Below are 16,804 nucleotides of genomic sequence, written 5' to 3' on the forward strand. Positions count from 1 at the left end.
GGAAGTTAAGATGTAAGAGAATTGGAGCATTTTTGTCCATATCGAGGGAGATGACCACACGGAGAGGGGGAGGGAGTTGGGGGGTGGACTGGGAGATTTAATAAAGGTTTATTTGATTCAGTGTTAATGACGTGCTGATTTGGATAAAGTATGATTGATTTAACTGTATCGATATCCTATTGTCATAATGTACGGTTAATCTGAATAATTGGCTGTATGTAAAACCTTTAATAAAAATGATCTGATTCAAAAGTGTAAGGAAAAGACCTACCTCAATGATGTATATTAAACAGGTCAAGAAGGTCATGTGAACATATTTATTAGATATTTAGTTTTAAATGCTTAGAAGTTGTGATGTTCATCTGCAATACCACAGTGCCATCTGGAGGCAGATGGACAATATTATATTATTTCATTATTTGCTCTATGCCATATGAATATATAGTGTTAGGCGCCTCAATAATGCTGATTATTCTCTTAGCAAAGATGCATATTGTTAATGGAAGATCCGACATTATTTGAAAAGAGGACTAAAACCCTTGGAAAGTTATTTCCCATAGTCTGATTGCCGAGCTGAATATTTTATCATATTAATATCATATATTTTTGATTGGTCATAGGAAAACAGAGTCAAGGGATAAGTTTTTTCTCTGTATAATCAGTGTTTTATTGTTATAGCTTGTTTGATAAACAGAAGATCCTAAGTTTCTCTTGGTATATGAGTCTGTTTGTTAAAAGTATGACACTGGTCGTCATAAATCACTAAGTCCCATTGTGCTGATGAGACAGGGGTATGTTTAGCACCACCGTGTGGTACATTTTGGGTATTATTTTGTAACTTCATCATTTGTTTTGCAATAATATTGATTTTATATCCTTTGTTTTATAATAAACGATTATATATTTCGCATATACAATTGTCCCTTTGTTTCACTGCTTGCACAAATCAAATTAAGATACTCGATAAAAGAACTTAGAGGCGTGTTTACGTCCGCCAGAAGGATAATATACCGTATTTTTCGCTATATAAGACGCACCTGATGATAAGACGCACCTAGATATTTGAGGAGGAAAATAAGAAAAAAAATATTTTGAACCAAAAGGTGTGCTTTTGGTGGGTTTTGAACTAATGGTTGTCTGTGGATGACACTGTTATGGAGGATCTGTGGATGACGCCCTGTTATGGGGGATCTGTGGATGGCACTGTTATGAGGAGTCTGTGGATGGCAGTTTTAGGGAGGTTTTGTGGAGGGCACTGTTATAGGGGGGGGGGGGGGGGGGAATCTGTGGTGGTCACTATTCACGTAGGGACAATATACTGTGACACATATGATACTGTGGCGGCGGTGCCCGATGCAGTCACTGTACTGTAATACATCTGGCCCCGCACACAGCAGTTTTATTTTTATAAGGAAAGTCATGGTACAGTAATCCTCTACAAGCAGTGTTTGTATTTTAAACTCAAGCAATCATCTGTACAACTTACTATGAGGGTGGCAGCGTAACCTCGCGATCACTCATTGACGCTCCTGCTCTGCCATCATGAATAAAATGGGAGGAGCGTGAATGAGTGAGCATCACGAGGTTACGGTGCCGCCCTGTCTGCCGTTTTCATAGTAAGTTGTACAGAGGATTGCCTGACTTTAAAGTACAAACACTGCTTGAAGAGGATTACTGTACCATGACTTTACTTATGAAAACTGCTGTGTGCGGGGCCCGATGTATTACAGTACAGTGACTGCATCGGGCACCGCCGCAAGTGTTGCCAGCCTCCATCCCCTCCTCACATACCACTGATACATCACAGTGCGGCAGCGCCATCAGAGTTGGCAGCATTTGCTTTATAAGACGCACTGTAATTTTCCATTCACTTTTTGGGGGGGGGGGGGGGGGGTTAGGTGCGAAAAATACGCTTTATAATACGCTTTTTTTTTTTAATCCTCTCTTTTATATGAAGATTCTTTTAATATAGAAGATATATGACAACTGTAAATAACAAAAAATAAAAACGGTGCCAAAACATCCATTTTTGTTACCTTGCCTCACAAAAAGTGTAATATAGTGCAACCAAAAATCATATGTACCCTAAAATAGTACCAACAAATCTTCCACCTTATCCTGTAGTTTCCAAAATGGGTGCGGTACAATGGCTGACAACACCCTATCGTTTGGGGAGGAAGAAATTTCCACGGTATTATCACAAGTCACACAATCCAATGACTTCATACAAACTCCAGCAGCTGAATTACAGGCGAGAGAACTGGAACGAGAAGCCAGACGCCAACTCAACTATGAGCTACAAAGCATTACACTGGCGGAGTACGTCAGAACAAGAAGAATTCCACGGGGACTACGCATGGGTACGTGTCCTACCTTCTTTAAAGTTAACCCAGAGTATTGCAAGAAGTTCGAGCAGATTTTAAACAAATGCTCCTTTGATATCATGACCCTCACTTTAATGTATCTACAGACAACAATGACAGATTCCAGTTTCCAAAATGCGGTCATATTTTGAAGTTTCTACTTTAGGGGTCTTCAAATGTGACGTGGCAAGTTAAAATTATACCAGTGAAATCTGCCTTCCAAAAACCATACGGTGTTCCTGTCCTTCTGCGCCCTGCTGTGTGCCCGTACAGCAGTTTACGACCACATATGGGGTGTTTCTGTAAACTAAAAGAATCAGGGCAATAAGTATTTGACCCTTGCAAAAGAATTTTTTTTATTAAAATGGAAAATCTGCCCAAAAAGTTAAATTCTGAAATTTCATCTACCATTTTCCTTTAATTCTTGTGAAACACAAAAAGGGTTAACAAAGTTTGTAAAATCAGTTTTGAATATCTTTTGGGCCATTTATGGGCAGTTTCTATTTTGTAAGCCTCACAAAGTGACTTCAGACTTGAACTGGTCCTTAAAAATTGAGTTTTGGAAATTTTCTGAAAAACTTCTAAGCCTTCTAACGTCCCCAAAGAATAAAATGGCATTCCCAAAATGATCCAAACATGAAGTAGACCTATGGGGAATGTAAACTAATAACTATTTGTGGAGGTATTACTATCTATTTTAAAAATGGAGAAATTTAAATTGGCAACATTTTGGTTAATTTGGTATTTTTTTATAAATACAATTTTTTTGGACTAAATTTTACAACTGTCATGAAAATAATCTTATAATGGCCTGGATAAGTAAAAGCGTTTTAAAGTTATCACCACATAAAGTGACACTTTAGATTTGCAAAAAATGGCCTGGTCCTTAAGGTGAAATATGGCAGGGTGCTTAAGGGGTTAAAAAGAACACAGGGCTCATATAAGCATGGTGTTCTCTTCTGTTTACCTGATCGCCATCAACATGTAGTGGCGAGCAGGTGCAATTACAGCTACTCCATCCCATTCACTTCAATGGGATGGCTCCCATCTATTCAAGAGTTGTATTTACACCTCACCGCTGCAATGTAGATTGTGAGCATCTAAATAAACAAATGAACTGTGTTCTCTTCAAACAGCTGACCGGCAGGGATGTCGACAGTCAGGCCCCCAATGATCTGATATTGATGACCTATCCTGAGGATAGGTCATCAATATATCAAAAGCAGAGAACCCCTTTAAGCCTGCCATGTGTAAATACACCCCTTCCCGACCTATGACGAGTATACTCGTCATGGAGCACTGCTACTTAGTGCTCCATGACGAGTATACACGTCATGGCATTAAACTGTCACCGTGTCTGCAGACATGGTGACAGGGCTGAGTGCCGGCTGTTACACACAGCCAGGCACCCAGGGTCAATGCAGAGGGGGGGGGTCCTGCTGCGATGTCAGCCGTTTAACCCTTTCCATACCGCAGTCCGCACAGACCGCTGTATGGAAAAGGTTAACAGTCAGGGAGCTCCCTCCCTCTCTCATCGGGGGGCTGCTGTGCCTTTGCAGCCCCCAGATGGGAGAGAAAGAGAGCCCCCAGACAGCCCCCCGACACCCCAGTCCTCACCCTTCTCCGTCTGCGCAGTTGTGGCAGACGGGGAAGGTTCCCATGGCAACAGGATGCCTTCTCAGGCATCCTGCTGTCCATGGTGCTGAACAGATCTGTGCTGAAGGCATAGATCTGTTCAGACAAAGTGTAAGTAAAATACAGTACAGTACAATATATATTGTACTGTACTGTATTATACAGACATCAGACCCACTGGATCTTCAAGAACCAAGTGGGTCTGGGTCAAAAAAATGTTAAAAAAAGTGAAAAAAGTAAAGATAAAAAAACACATTTATCACTGAATAAAAATTAAAAAAATAAAATACACTACACATATTAGGTATCACCGCGTCCGTAACGACCTGATCTATAAAACAATCATGTTACTTTCCCCGCACGGTGAACGCCATAAAAACAAAAAAATAAAAACTATGAGGAAATAGAAATGTTGCCCACCTTACTTCCCAAAAAGTGATCAAAAAAGTTGCATGTACGCCAAAATAGTGCCATTCAAACAGTCACCTCATCCCGCAAAAAATGAGCCCCTACATGAGAATCGCCTAAAAATTGAAAAAACTATGGCTCTCAGACTATGGAGACACTAAAACATGATTTTTTTTTGTTTCAAAAATGATATTATTGTGTAAAACCTAGATAAATTAAAGAAGGTAGACATATTAGGTATTGCCACGTCCGTAAGAACCTGCTCTATAAAAATACCAAATGACCTAACCCCTCAGGTGAACACTGTAAACATTTTTTAATAAAAACTGTGTCAAAAAAGCTATTTTTTGTTACCTTACATCACAAAAAGTGTAATAGCAAGCGATCAAAAAGTCATATGCACCCCAAAATAGTACTAATCTAACCGTCACCTCATCCCGCAAAAATGATACCCAACCTGAGACAATCGCCTAAAAACTGAAAAAACTATGGCTCTCAGACTATGGAGACACTAAAACATTATATTTTTTTCAAAAATGATATTATTGTGTAAAACCTAGAGAAATAAAAAAAAAAAAAAGGTAGACATATTAGGTATTGCCACGTCCGTAGGAACCTGCTCTATAAAAATAGCACATGATCGTACCTGTCAGATGAACGTTGCAAATAATAAAAAATAAAAACAGTGCCAAAACAGCTATTTTTTGGGAAATTTTCCATTTTAATCAATTTTTCCCGTAACAAAGCAAGGGTTAACAGCCAAATAAAACTCAATATTTATTGGCCTGATTCTGTCGTTTATATAAATGCCCCATATTTGGTCGTAAAATGCTGTATGGCCACACGGCAGGGCGCAGAAGGAAAGGAATGCCATATGGTTTTTGGAAGGCAGTTTTTGCTGGACTGGTATTTTTGACACCATGTCCCATTTGAAGCCCCCCCTGATACACCCCTAGAGTAGAAACTCCAAAAAGTGACCCCATTTTGGAAACTACACTCCTCAAGGTATTCAAAACTGATTTTACAAACTTTGTTAACCCTTTAAGTGTTCCACAAGAGTTAGTGGCAAATGGAGATGAAATTTCAGAATTCTATTTTTTGTTACTTTGCCTCACAAAAAGTGCAATATAGAGCAACCAAAAATCATATGTACCCTAAAATAGTACCAACAAAACTGCCACCTTATCCCGTAGTTTCCAAAATGGGGTCACTCTTTTGGAGTTTCTAACCTAGGGGTGCATCAGGGGGGCTTCAAATGGGACATGGTGTCCAAAAAAAACTGTCTAGCAAAATCTGCCTTCCAAAAACCGTATGGCATTTCTTTCCTTCTGCGCCCTGCCGTGTGCCCGTACAGCAGTTTGAGACCACATATGGGGTGTTTCTGTAAACTACAGAATAAGGGCCATAAATAATGAGTTTTGTTTGGCTATTAACCTTTGCTTTGTACCTGGGAAAAAAAATAAAAATAGTAAAATGGAAAATTTGCCAAAAAATTGAAATTCTGAAATTTCATCTCTATTTGCCAATAACTCTTGTGGAACACCTAAAGGGTTAACGACGTTTGTAAAAATCAGTTTTGAATACCTTGAGGGGTGTAGTTTCTTAGATGGGGTCACTTTTATGGAGTTTCTACTCTAGGGGTGCATCAGGGGGCTTCAAATGGGACATGGTGTCTAAAAACCAGTCCAGCAAAATCTGCCTTCCAGAAACCATATGGCGCACCTTTTCTTTCTGCGCCCTGCCGTGTGCCCGTACAGCAGTTTACAACCACATATGGGGTGTTTCTGTAAACTACAGAATCAGGGCCATAAATAATGAGTTTTGTTTGGCTGTTAACCCTTGCTTTGTTACTGGAAAAAATGGATTAAAATTGAAAATTTGCAAACAAATTGAAATTCTGAAATTTCATCTCCATTTGCCAATAACTCTTGTGAAACACCTAAAGGGTTAACAAAGTTAGTAAAATCTGTTTTGAATACCTTGAGGGGTGTAGTTTCCAAAATGGGGTCATTTTTGGGTGGCTTCAATTATGTAAGCCTCACAAAGTGACTTCAGACCTGAACTGGTCCTTAGAAAATGGGTTTTGGAAGTTTTCCGAAAAATGCTTCTAAACTTCTAAGCCTTGTAACGTCCCCGAAAAATAAAATGTAATTCCCAAAATGATCCAAACATGAAGTAGACATATGGGGAATGTAAAGTCATCACAATTTTTGGGGGTATTACTATGTATTACAGGAGTAGAGAAACAAACTCTGAAATTTGCTAATTTTTCCACATTTTGGGTAAATTAAGTATTTTTTTGTGCAAATAAAAAAAATTTTTGGACTTCATTTTACCAGTGTCATGAAGTACAATATGGGACGAAAAAACAATCTCAGAACGGCCTGGATAAGTAAAAGCGTTTTAAAGTTATTCACACATAAACTGACACTGGTCAGATTTCCAAAAAATAGCATGGTCCTTAAGGTGAAAAATGGCTTGGTCCTGAAAGGGTTAAAGAGGATCTTTCACTAGTTCAAAAACTAAAAACTAACTATATCAGTGAGCAGAGCGGCGCCCAGGGGTCCCCCTGCACTTACTAGTATGTCTGCGCGCCGCTCCGTTCGCCCGGTATAGGCTCCGGTGTCTGCAGCTCCCTTTGTTGTACTGGGCGGAGTTTTTGCATTAGGGTTGTCCCTTGCTGCAGCGCTGGCCAATCGTAGCGCACAGCTCATAGCCTGGGACTCCATACATATAAACTGTTAAATCTATGGGAAGTGTTAAAAAGGGGTAAATGTGCTGACAGACTCCCTTTAAAGGGGTTCTGCAGTTATTTTAAACTGATTATCTATCCTCAGGAAAAAAAATTATCAATTTTAATAGGGTGGGCATTTTCAGGTATTGGAAACATGTTTATTTTTATAGGTAACACTGGGAAAGGGGGGTTTATTAGAATTTTCATAATTTGCATTTTTATTTTTTTTACTTTACTGTAATTTTAAGTCCCCTTAGAAGATCTGAAAATGTCATCTTCTGATCGCTTGTACCATATACCGCAATAGAATGGGATCTTTGCCAAGGCTCCAGGCTACCCTCTTCCCCTGCCAAACCACACAGATACTGAAATCACTATTGAATGCGTCATCTGAGAGGTTAAATAACCCAGTCATTGCTGTTGGGTGCCTGCTGCATTACACAGCAGGCATTTACTGTGTATGGAGCGGGCTCAATGTGTGAGCCCACTGCATACCCTTTACAATGCACCACAATGTAACTGTTGTGGTGTGTGTAAGGATTAATATGCAAATTAAGCCCTTGGTGCAAAACGTGGGCATCATTATTGCTCTTGTTGCACACTAACTCATTATTGCTCTTGTTGCACATTATTGCTCATTTCTGTGGCGAGCACATCCCTCGCTGCTTTGATTGACAGGGCCAGGCAGTGGCAAAGCAGCCAGGGAGGGGCTCGCCACAGAAATGAGCTAAGCCTGGGTGCAACAAAAGCCGTGGTCACATCCTCATTGCACTAAAGACCTAATTTGCATATATATAAAAAAATAAATAAAAAAAAGTATAACTCCGAAAAGGAGCCTCAGAGCAAAGGAAAACAGCGTTATAAGCAGGTGAACCACAGCTATGTGTGCTGGATAGGGGAATTGCGAGGGACAGATTCATTTTAAGTGTATAATCTCTACTCACATTTTCATCTTGATCTTCATCACTGTCATAGTCGCTGACAACTGGTTTAGCTTTGACACGACCCTGGCGTTTCTTTCCTTTTCCCTTTTCTCGATTCTTTTCATCCTTTTTATTCAGCTTGATTTTCACTTTCACTGATTTTGCTGAAACAGAAAGTTCTAAAATGAATTCACAAAAACGGGGGGCCGAATACAAGTTGCAGTATACAAATCTGAACAAGATGACTATGAAAAGTGTTCGGGGCTAGCTAGAAGGTAATAAAAAATACACATGAGCTTCTCGAGGCTGAGCTCCATGCATAACAAATGAAGTAAGATGACACCTTAAACAACCATTTCTATGGCCCAACCAAACATCACATGAGGACCACAAATCTTCACACAGCTCCATTTACACATTTAGGGATCCCATCCTCTCTGTTCAAGTTATGATAAACGGCCTGTCTAAAAGCAGCTTTATTGTCCGTTTGTCATACATGCATATAACCGTTACACATGAAATATATGTACTGTACGTATAATATGTAGGACAAGGGTGAAAATGAATGTTCAGCTTCTAATATAATTTAGTTACAGTAATGTAGAGCAGTACAGACTGTAAGGGCGGCATTAGACCTGCCGATCTAGCAGGCAATTGTCGGGAGGGAAACATTTCTTCCCAAAAATCGCCTGCTCAATAGTGGAGGACACCGCTGCTATTACATGCAGCGATCTCCTCCACAGTACGGAGACTACTGAATCATTATTTGCTGGCAGCAGCACGATCTGCCACCAGCACACAATGATTTTTAAGCATGCTTAAAAATCTGGATTGCCTGATGAACGTTTGCTCCTTCATCGGGCAATCGGCGGCAGTATTACATATCCAGATCACGGCTAATGAGTGTTCCTACGAGTGCTCGTTAGATTTGGCTGGCTATCAACATGTAAGCCACTGGACAAATACAGTGAATAAGAATAGTACTGCTGTCTAAGCTGCCACAAAAGTAGGTCACTGTGAGATTGTGGGTGCAAGAGCTGAGGTCGCCCCATTGGTAGCAGGTGTATATTTGTATATTACAGCTAGCACTCTGCTGCAATGGATAAACCCTTTGATGCCCCAGTCAATTGTTTAGACAGAGGAAGGAGGGGCCACTCTCCCCTCGATTTGACCTGTCAGAGGTAACAGGTGTAATAGAGCAATGGTGACACCATTTATTTATTTTTAAGTTTAAAACTATATAAATTTGGAATCGTACTGTCCTGCAAAATTAGGGCTCATGCACACGATTTTAGTTTCTTCAGTGTTTTACAATACGGTACTGAGCAGTTAAGAAATGCCTGGAGTGGAAAGCCTGTGAAGCATATGACATCAGGGTAATCCTTCCATGTTACTTCTTAAATGCCTGCCTTCTTTGGGTCAGCGAGATTTAGACAGGTAATTCCGAATAGCCCAGCTGCTGCCAGAAGCCATTTAACTTTACTTTATTCTTAGGGGGCCACAAAGGGAGCTTGTTCTTTTATGCATTTACAAGACATATGATAAAACTGAAAAATATAGAAATTTCCAATCATTTAAAAAGAGGATGTTTTAGTCAGTAACCTATTTGTAGATCATCCAATTTTAGTCCATTATCTAGATTTTGGTTTGATGCAGAGATGCTGCCTTAAAGGGTTGTGCACTGTAATTATCTTGGTGACATATCCTCAGGTTGATATCAGATTGGTGGAGGTCCTGCTCTCAGCACCATTGCCGATCAGCTGTTTGAAGGGGTTATGGCACTTGTGCTTGCTCTGCGTCCCATCGCCCATCTGATACGGATTACCTAACCTCAGGATGGGTCATGGATATCATTACTGCACACAATTCTTTTAAAGCTGTGTCCACACATGCCGGACATGTAGCAGTAAAGTGGATACAATTTCAACAAACCTCATCCAAGCGCTGTAGAAAAAAGGAGATTTTTGTATAACTTACCAGTTAAATCTCTTTCTCGCTCTTCCTTGGGGGACACAGACCTTGGGTATAGCTCAGCTCCCTAGGAGGCGTGACACTAAGTAAAACTGTTAAGCCCCTCCTCCATCAGCTATACCCTCAGCCTGGAGATAGAGGCTACCAGTTGCGTGTCCAAGTAGTGAAAGGATAACAACCAATAACGGAAACAACCAGCCAGCAACCCAACGGGGCGCCAGACCATAACCCTGTAACCAAACACAGAAGGGTGGGTGCTGTGTCCCCCAAGGAAGAGCGAGAAAGAGATTTAACTGGTAAGTTATACAAAAATCTCCTTTTCTCGCCCATTTTCCTTGGGGGACACAGACCTTGGGACGTTCAAGAGCAGTCCAAGAAGGGAGGGACCACAAACCCAAGGCGGAACACCACCAGAGCATCAGGAAACCGCTGCCTGCAAAACCAGGCGGCCCAAAGCAGCATCCGCTGATGCATGCGTATGCACCCTATAGAACTTTGTGAAAGTGTGCAGAGAGGACCAAGTGGCTGCTTTGCACAACTGTTCAGCCGAGGCCCGATGCCTCTGCGCCCAGGAAGCTCCGACTGCTCTGGTGGAATGAGCAGTGACGCCGAAAGGCGGAGGTCTGCCCTTGGCTCGATAAGCCTCAGACACCGCCAGTTTAATGAAACGGGCAATAGCCACCTTGGAGACCGCCAACCCTTTGCGCGAACCCTCCGGAACCACAAACAGGGAGTCCGTGCGCCGAAAGGACCCGGTGACCTCCAAGTAAATCCTCAACGCCCTGACCACATCCAGACGGTGCAGTTCCCGTTCTCTGGGGTGGGAAGGAGAGGGACAGAGCGACAGAAGGACGATGTCCTCATTGATGTGAAAGGCGGAGACCACCTTTGGCAGGAAAGTCGGGACAGGCCGAAGCACAACCTTATCCTGGTGGAAGATCAGGAAAGGTTCGGAGCAAGAAAGAGCCGCTAACTCCGACACCCGTCGGAGAGACGTGACGGCCACAAGAAAGATGACCTTGCAGGACAGAAGGCGAAGGGAGACCTCCCGTAAAGGCTCGAAGGGGGCTGATTGGAGCGCCGAGAGCACCACATTCAGGTCCCAGGAAGGAACTGGAGGGCGGTACGGCGGAACAGAGTGAGCCACCCCTTGTAAAAAGGTCTTAATTGGCCCTAGAGGGGCCAGGGGACGCTGGAGAAGAATAGACAGCGCCGAAATCTGACCCTTCAGAGAACTGAGGCACAGCCCCAGGTCCAGACCCGACTGGAGGAAGGACAGGATTGTGGGAAGAGAAAACCGGAGAGGTGGGATGCTCCGGGACTCACAGAACCCCAGATAGGACCTCCAAACCCGATAGTAGATCCTAGAGGATACGGGCTTACGAGCCCGGATCATGGTGCGGACTACGTCCGCGGAGAAACCCCGTCGCGTTAAGACGGCGGTCTCAATAGCCACGCCGTCAAACGTAGCGAGCCTAAATGCTCGTGGAAGATCGGTCCCTGAGAGAGAAGGTCTTCCCTGGAGGGCAGTGGCCACGGTGCGTCTGCCAACAGCAACATTAGGTCGGCGTACCAAGACCGGCGGGGCCAATCCGGGGCGATTAGAATCGCGGGGACGCCCTCTGCCGCGATCCTCCGAAGAACCCGTGGCAGGAGGGGAAAAGGAGGAAAGACGTACAGAAGGGAGAATTCGCGCCACGGAAGGACGAGCGCGTCGGCGCCGTATGCCTTCGGGTCCCGTGCCCTGGCCAGGTATAGGGGGACCTTGTGGTTGAATTTGGAGGCCATGAGGTCCACGTCGGGGCGACCCCAGCGAAGACAAAGGGCTTCGAACACCTCTGGGTGCAGGGACCATTCTCCCGGGTCGATGGTGGACCGGCTGAGGAAATCCGCCGCCCAGTTGTCCACCCCCGGGATGTAAATCGCAGATAAGGCCGGCACGTGCGTCTCCGCCCAGAGGAGAATGAGGGTCACCTCTTGCATCGCTGCGAGTGCCTCCCTGATGGTTTATGTATGCCACAGCCGTGGCATTGTCCGATTGGATCCGAACAGGGTGGCCCCTCAGCAGATGGGTCCAGTGTCTGAGGGACAGAAGAATCGCCCTCAGTTCCAGAATATTGATTGGAAGTCTGGACTCCGATAGAGACCAAACGCCCTGGACGGACCGGGGAGGGAAAACCCCCCCCCCACCCCCGTAAGCTGGCATCTGTGGTAATCACCAGCCAGTTCAGTGGACGGAAGGACTTCCCCCTTAGAGGGATATGCAACCACCAGCCGAGGGAAGCCCGAGCCAGGGGAGGCAGAAGAAAGGTCCTGTCCAGACTCCTCGGTGATTTGTCCCAGGCCGACAGAATTGCCCTCTGAAAGGTGCGGGATCGGAATTGTGCGAACGGCACCGCTTCGAAACAGGCAACCATCTTTCCCAACAACCGCATGCTGGATCTGAGGGAAGGGCGGTGATGACGGAGGAGACTGCGAACCGACCCGCGAAGGGCCAGACGCTTGTCCGACGGAAGGCGGACCTCCGCCAACTCTGTATCCAGGAGCATCCCCAGGAAGATCAGCCGTCTGGAGGGGGTAAGGGAAGATTTGGGGTGGTTGATAATCCAACCGAACCGCGTCAGGGTCTCCAGAGTGAGTTCCACACTGCGGGATGTCTGAGAGAAGGAGGGTGCCTTGACCAGGATGTCGTCCAAGTATGGGAGAAGAAAAACACTTCTTGAACGTAGAAGGGCCAAGACAGGGGCCAGGACCTTGGTGAACACTCGAGGAGCCGTCGCCAGACCAAAGGGAAGGGCGACGAATTGGAAGTGATCGTCCCCCACCGCAAAGCGCAGGAAGCGGTGATGACATGGAGCAACCGGAACGTGGAGGTATGCATCCTGAATGTCGATTGAGGCCATGAAATCCCCTCTTTCCAGGGAGTCCACTGCGGACCTGAGAGACTCCATCCGGAATCTCTGCAGTCGGAGAAAACGGTTCAGGCGTTTTAGGTCCAAGATCGGACGCACTGAGCCTTCCTTCTTGGGAACCACAAAGAGGTTCGAGTAGAACCCCCTGAACCTTTCCGTCGGAGGCACGGGGGCGACGACACCCTTGTCCATTAGAGAGTGAATGGCCGCGAAGAAGGCGGCCACTCGTACGGGATCTCGCGGAGGACGGGATCGGAAGAAACGGTCTGGCGGAATGGACGCAAATTCGATTTTGTATCCGCAAGATACAATCTCGAGCGCCCATGCGTCTGAGATGTGGGCCCGCCATACGTTCCTGAATAGGAGAAGGCGGCCCCCCACCCGGGTGGGTGGGGGCGCACCTTCAGGCAGAGGGCTGCTGGCCTGTGGGAGCCCGTGCAAGCTGGGACTTGCGCCAGGTAGGTTGCGTCCGAAAAAACGGCTTCTTGCGTCTATCCTGGGCTGGGCCAGAGGAAGAAGAACTGGCCGCGGGTCTAGACCCGGTGGGCTTGCGAAAGGACCGAAAATGGGACGAACCAGCGCGACCACGGGGGGCGCCCATTGGCCTGGACTGGGGGAGGTGAGTACTCTTCCCACCCGTGGCCTCTGATATAAGTTCGTCCAGACGGGTTCCGAACAGGCGGGAACCCGTGAATGGTAGGCCGGCCAAAGAGCGTTTGGAAGCGGCGTCCGCCGCCCAAACCTTCAGCCAGAGTTCCCTCCTGACAGAAACTGCCAGGGCAGAGGAACGGGCAATGAGGGCACCCGCATCAAGGGAGGCCTCACAGACGAATTTTCCGGCCTGAACAATTAGTTGGGCTAAGGAACGGAGGTCCTGAACAGGGACGTCCGACCCTAACTCCCGTTCCAGTTGCAAACCCCATTCAGAGACCGCTTTGCCAACCCAGGCGGAGGCAAAGACCGGTCTAAGGGCCGAACCAGACGCAGTAAATATGGCCTTGGAGAGGGATTCCGTACGACGGTCCTCAACAGACTGGAGGGAAGATCCGTCCTGTACAGGAATAGTAGTGCTTTTGGACAGGCGAGCCACGGGAGGATCAACCTTAGGCGGGGATGTCCACGTGGTCACAGAATCCGCTGGAAAGGGATAACAAATGTCCAGCTTTTTGGGTGTAATAAAGCGGACGTTAGGCCGAGTCCAAGCCTTGGATACCACAGAAGAAAAATCAGCGTGTATGGGAAAAACCTTGGAGGCCTGTTTGGGGCGGAGAAAGGACACGCCGGCCTGTTCAGAGCTGGGGGGGTCATCGTGTAGCTGAAAGGTATCACGGATGCTAGTGACAAGATGCCCCACCGCGGACGCCAATTTGGACGGAAGCTCTGAGTCCATGTCCACGTCCGAATCCGCCAGTTCTCCCTCAGAAAGCGTATCCCTTTGAGAGGATAGACTTGACTGAGCTCGCACGCATGGCGGAGAGAGCGAAGCATCTGGAGAAGATGTGCGCTCAACCCTTGAACGTTTCTGAGTATGCCGGGCCCTGGAAGATTCGCTGGGAGGCAGGGAACCAGTGGGGGCGGCAGAAACGGTAGTCCCAGCGGGTGCGACAGGGATTGTGGCAGCCTGCGGGAGAGGCGGTCTATCCACGAGACGGCCCACTACGTGTGTAAGGCTTTCCACCGCCTGAGACAGAGACCTAGCCCAGTCAGGGGGTTCAGAGGCACCGGGGGGCGCAGCGGGAAGCGGGCCCTGCACTGGGGCCTGACATGCAAGGCAATGCGGCTCAGATTGCCCCCGCGGAAAAAGTTCCTTACAGGCGGTACAGGCATGGTACCAGGGTTTGGGGGCACCTGTGGGATCTGACATGCTGAAGTGTGGTTGTACTCTAATATAGAGACCACAAAGGGTTATAGCAGCTATGACCAGGAGGGTTAGGAGAGGGTTAACTGTCCTACCAGTGCCTCAGAAGAACGTCAGGAGATGGCCCAGATCAGCAGCAGCAGAGAAGCAGTGAACAGCAGTGAGCAGCAGAGAGCAGCAGAGAGCGCCCACAGAAGCCGAGCGATGTACACAGGAGGTTAGAGTCCCCCACCGTGTCCCAGCTTCCTGTCAGGAGTGAGGAAGCGCGGGAAACCTCAGCAGAAAGCACGGGGAACAAGCTCCGCCCCCTCCAGCGCTTGAAATGTCTCCTGTGAAGGAGAACGTAGCTCCGCCCCCAAAATGACGCGCGCGTAAGCCCCGCCCCCTGCCGGGACCGCTAAGCCCCGCCCCCCGTTCTCGGCGGGAAGGGGGAGAGAGAGAAGAGAAAAATGGAGTCAGCCCCGAATGAGGGGGAGGGGGGGAGAAAGATAGCAGCGTGGGGGGGAACGGCGTGGGGGTGCTGAGGATGCTGCTGTGCTGCATTGTCCTGCAGATGAGCGCTCAGAATGAGCGACCACGGGTGCCCCCCTTACCCAGAGGGGTAGATGCTGCAGATAGGGACGGGGTATGGGCTGGAATAGCCATCTCACCGTCCGACGTCTTCACCCTCAGTCCTTTCCAGCAGGGTCGCCCCTTCAGCCACTGGCACCGCAGTGGCAGGAAGCTGGAAGAGGGGCTTGGCGTGCGGGCGACCCCCTAGCTGGCGGGATGTAGGGGAGCCATTGCTGCCCAGATCCTCCTATTGCTTCTGTGGGGGAGGCAGCAGTGCAGATAAGTTGGCACTGGCGCAGCTCAACCCCGGGAGAGCAGAGAGGTCTAATGCGTCTCTGGTATCCCTAGGAAAAAATAAAATAACAAAATTAGAAGAAAAAGTAAAAATAACAAGGAGAAAACAGCCCTGCAGTAGCAGGGAGTGTCTTGCCTCCTTGGACACTAAGCTAAAACTGGTAGCCTCTATCTCCAGGCTGAGGGTATAGCTGATGGAGGAGGGGCTTAACAGTTTTACTTAGTGTCACGCCTCCTAGGGAGCTGAGCTATACCCAAGGTCTGTGTCCCCCAAGGAAAATGGGCGAGAAAAATCTGTTTGACAATTGTGCAATGTGGGTTCTAAATTTGCAGCATTCCAATCCTTTCTGCTGATTTTCACTGCAGAATTCAGCTTTGGCAATGAATAGGATGAAATTCAAAGAAAACTTGCATCAAAATGTGAAACATGCAGGTTTTGCTGTGGATTTGTCCGGAGAGCCCCAACAAATTATTTCTATCCTGTGAGGATGTACCCCAAGAGCCTCAATGGAAGGCTCCTTGGAAGATAGCCATGTAAAGACTTGAGCAAAGGAAGTATTGGCAAAAAAATTATTTTTACTGCCTCTCCTAATACAACATTATTCTAATCAAGTCGCTAATGCAGCATTTCACATAGCAAACCCTACTCTAACAAACTGCAAAGGACTTGTCCCTTCATGGGTGTTGCTGGCTGGCCGTATCTGGGTAATGTTCCAAAATCCCTTCTAGGTATTGGGGTATATCTGCACAGCAACCGGCACATCTTCTGTCTGTAACTGAAGTCTGTCAGCTAGGAGCTGGCCGAGATTTCAATTCTAATTTATAGCACTTTCTGTCATAAATCACAGTAAATCTGTTGGGTTGTGGCATTATGGTTGAAATTATTGCGCTTATATGGTGAACACCATAACATGTAACTTTTTTTTTATGCCACTCTTGTGCCATAAACACATTGATAAATCTTTCCCAATTGGGTCTGTTTTTCCCATTAGAAAAAGAGCCATTTGACAAAAAAGGATTCTCATTTGCATAGTAAAAGTTTGCAAAAGCAACCCAACCAGTTGCTTCTTTTGTAAAATAAAAACTGAAAATATTCTTTAGATGGTGGAATTTCCTGGAATTAGTGGAGTTTGCATAAAATATTACATATTAAC

General features: G+C 46.2%; 1 protein-coding gene across 3 annotated transcripts in view; it reads right to left on the reverse strand.

Moving 5' to 3' along the window:
• SMARCA2 (SWI/SNF related, matrix associated, actin dependent regulator of chromatin, subfamily a, member 2) overlaps nt 1-16,804 on the reverse strand; it is a 299,308-nt gene that overhangs the window by 11,411 nt on the left and 271,093 nt on the right. For all 3 annotated transcript variants that reach the window (XM_044272604.1, XM_044272612.1, XM_044272595.1), the window contains exon 33: nt 8,085-8,227. In XM_044272604.1, coding sequence (XP_044128539.1) covers nt 8,085-8,227 — 143 coding nt within the window. The remainder of the gene's footprint in view (nt 1-8,084; nt 8,228-16,804) is intronic.

The sequence above is a fragment of the Bufo gargarizans genome, chromosome 1, assembly GCF_014858855.1.
Source record: "Bufo gargarizans isolate SCDJY-AF-19 chromosome 1, ASM1485885v1, whole genome shotgun sequence".
NCBI lineage: Eukaryota > Metazoa > Chordata > Amphibia > Anura > Bufonidae > Bufo > Bufo gargarizans.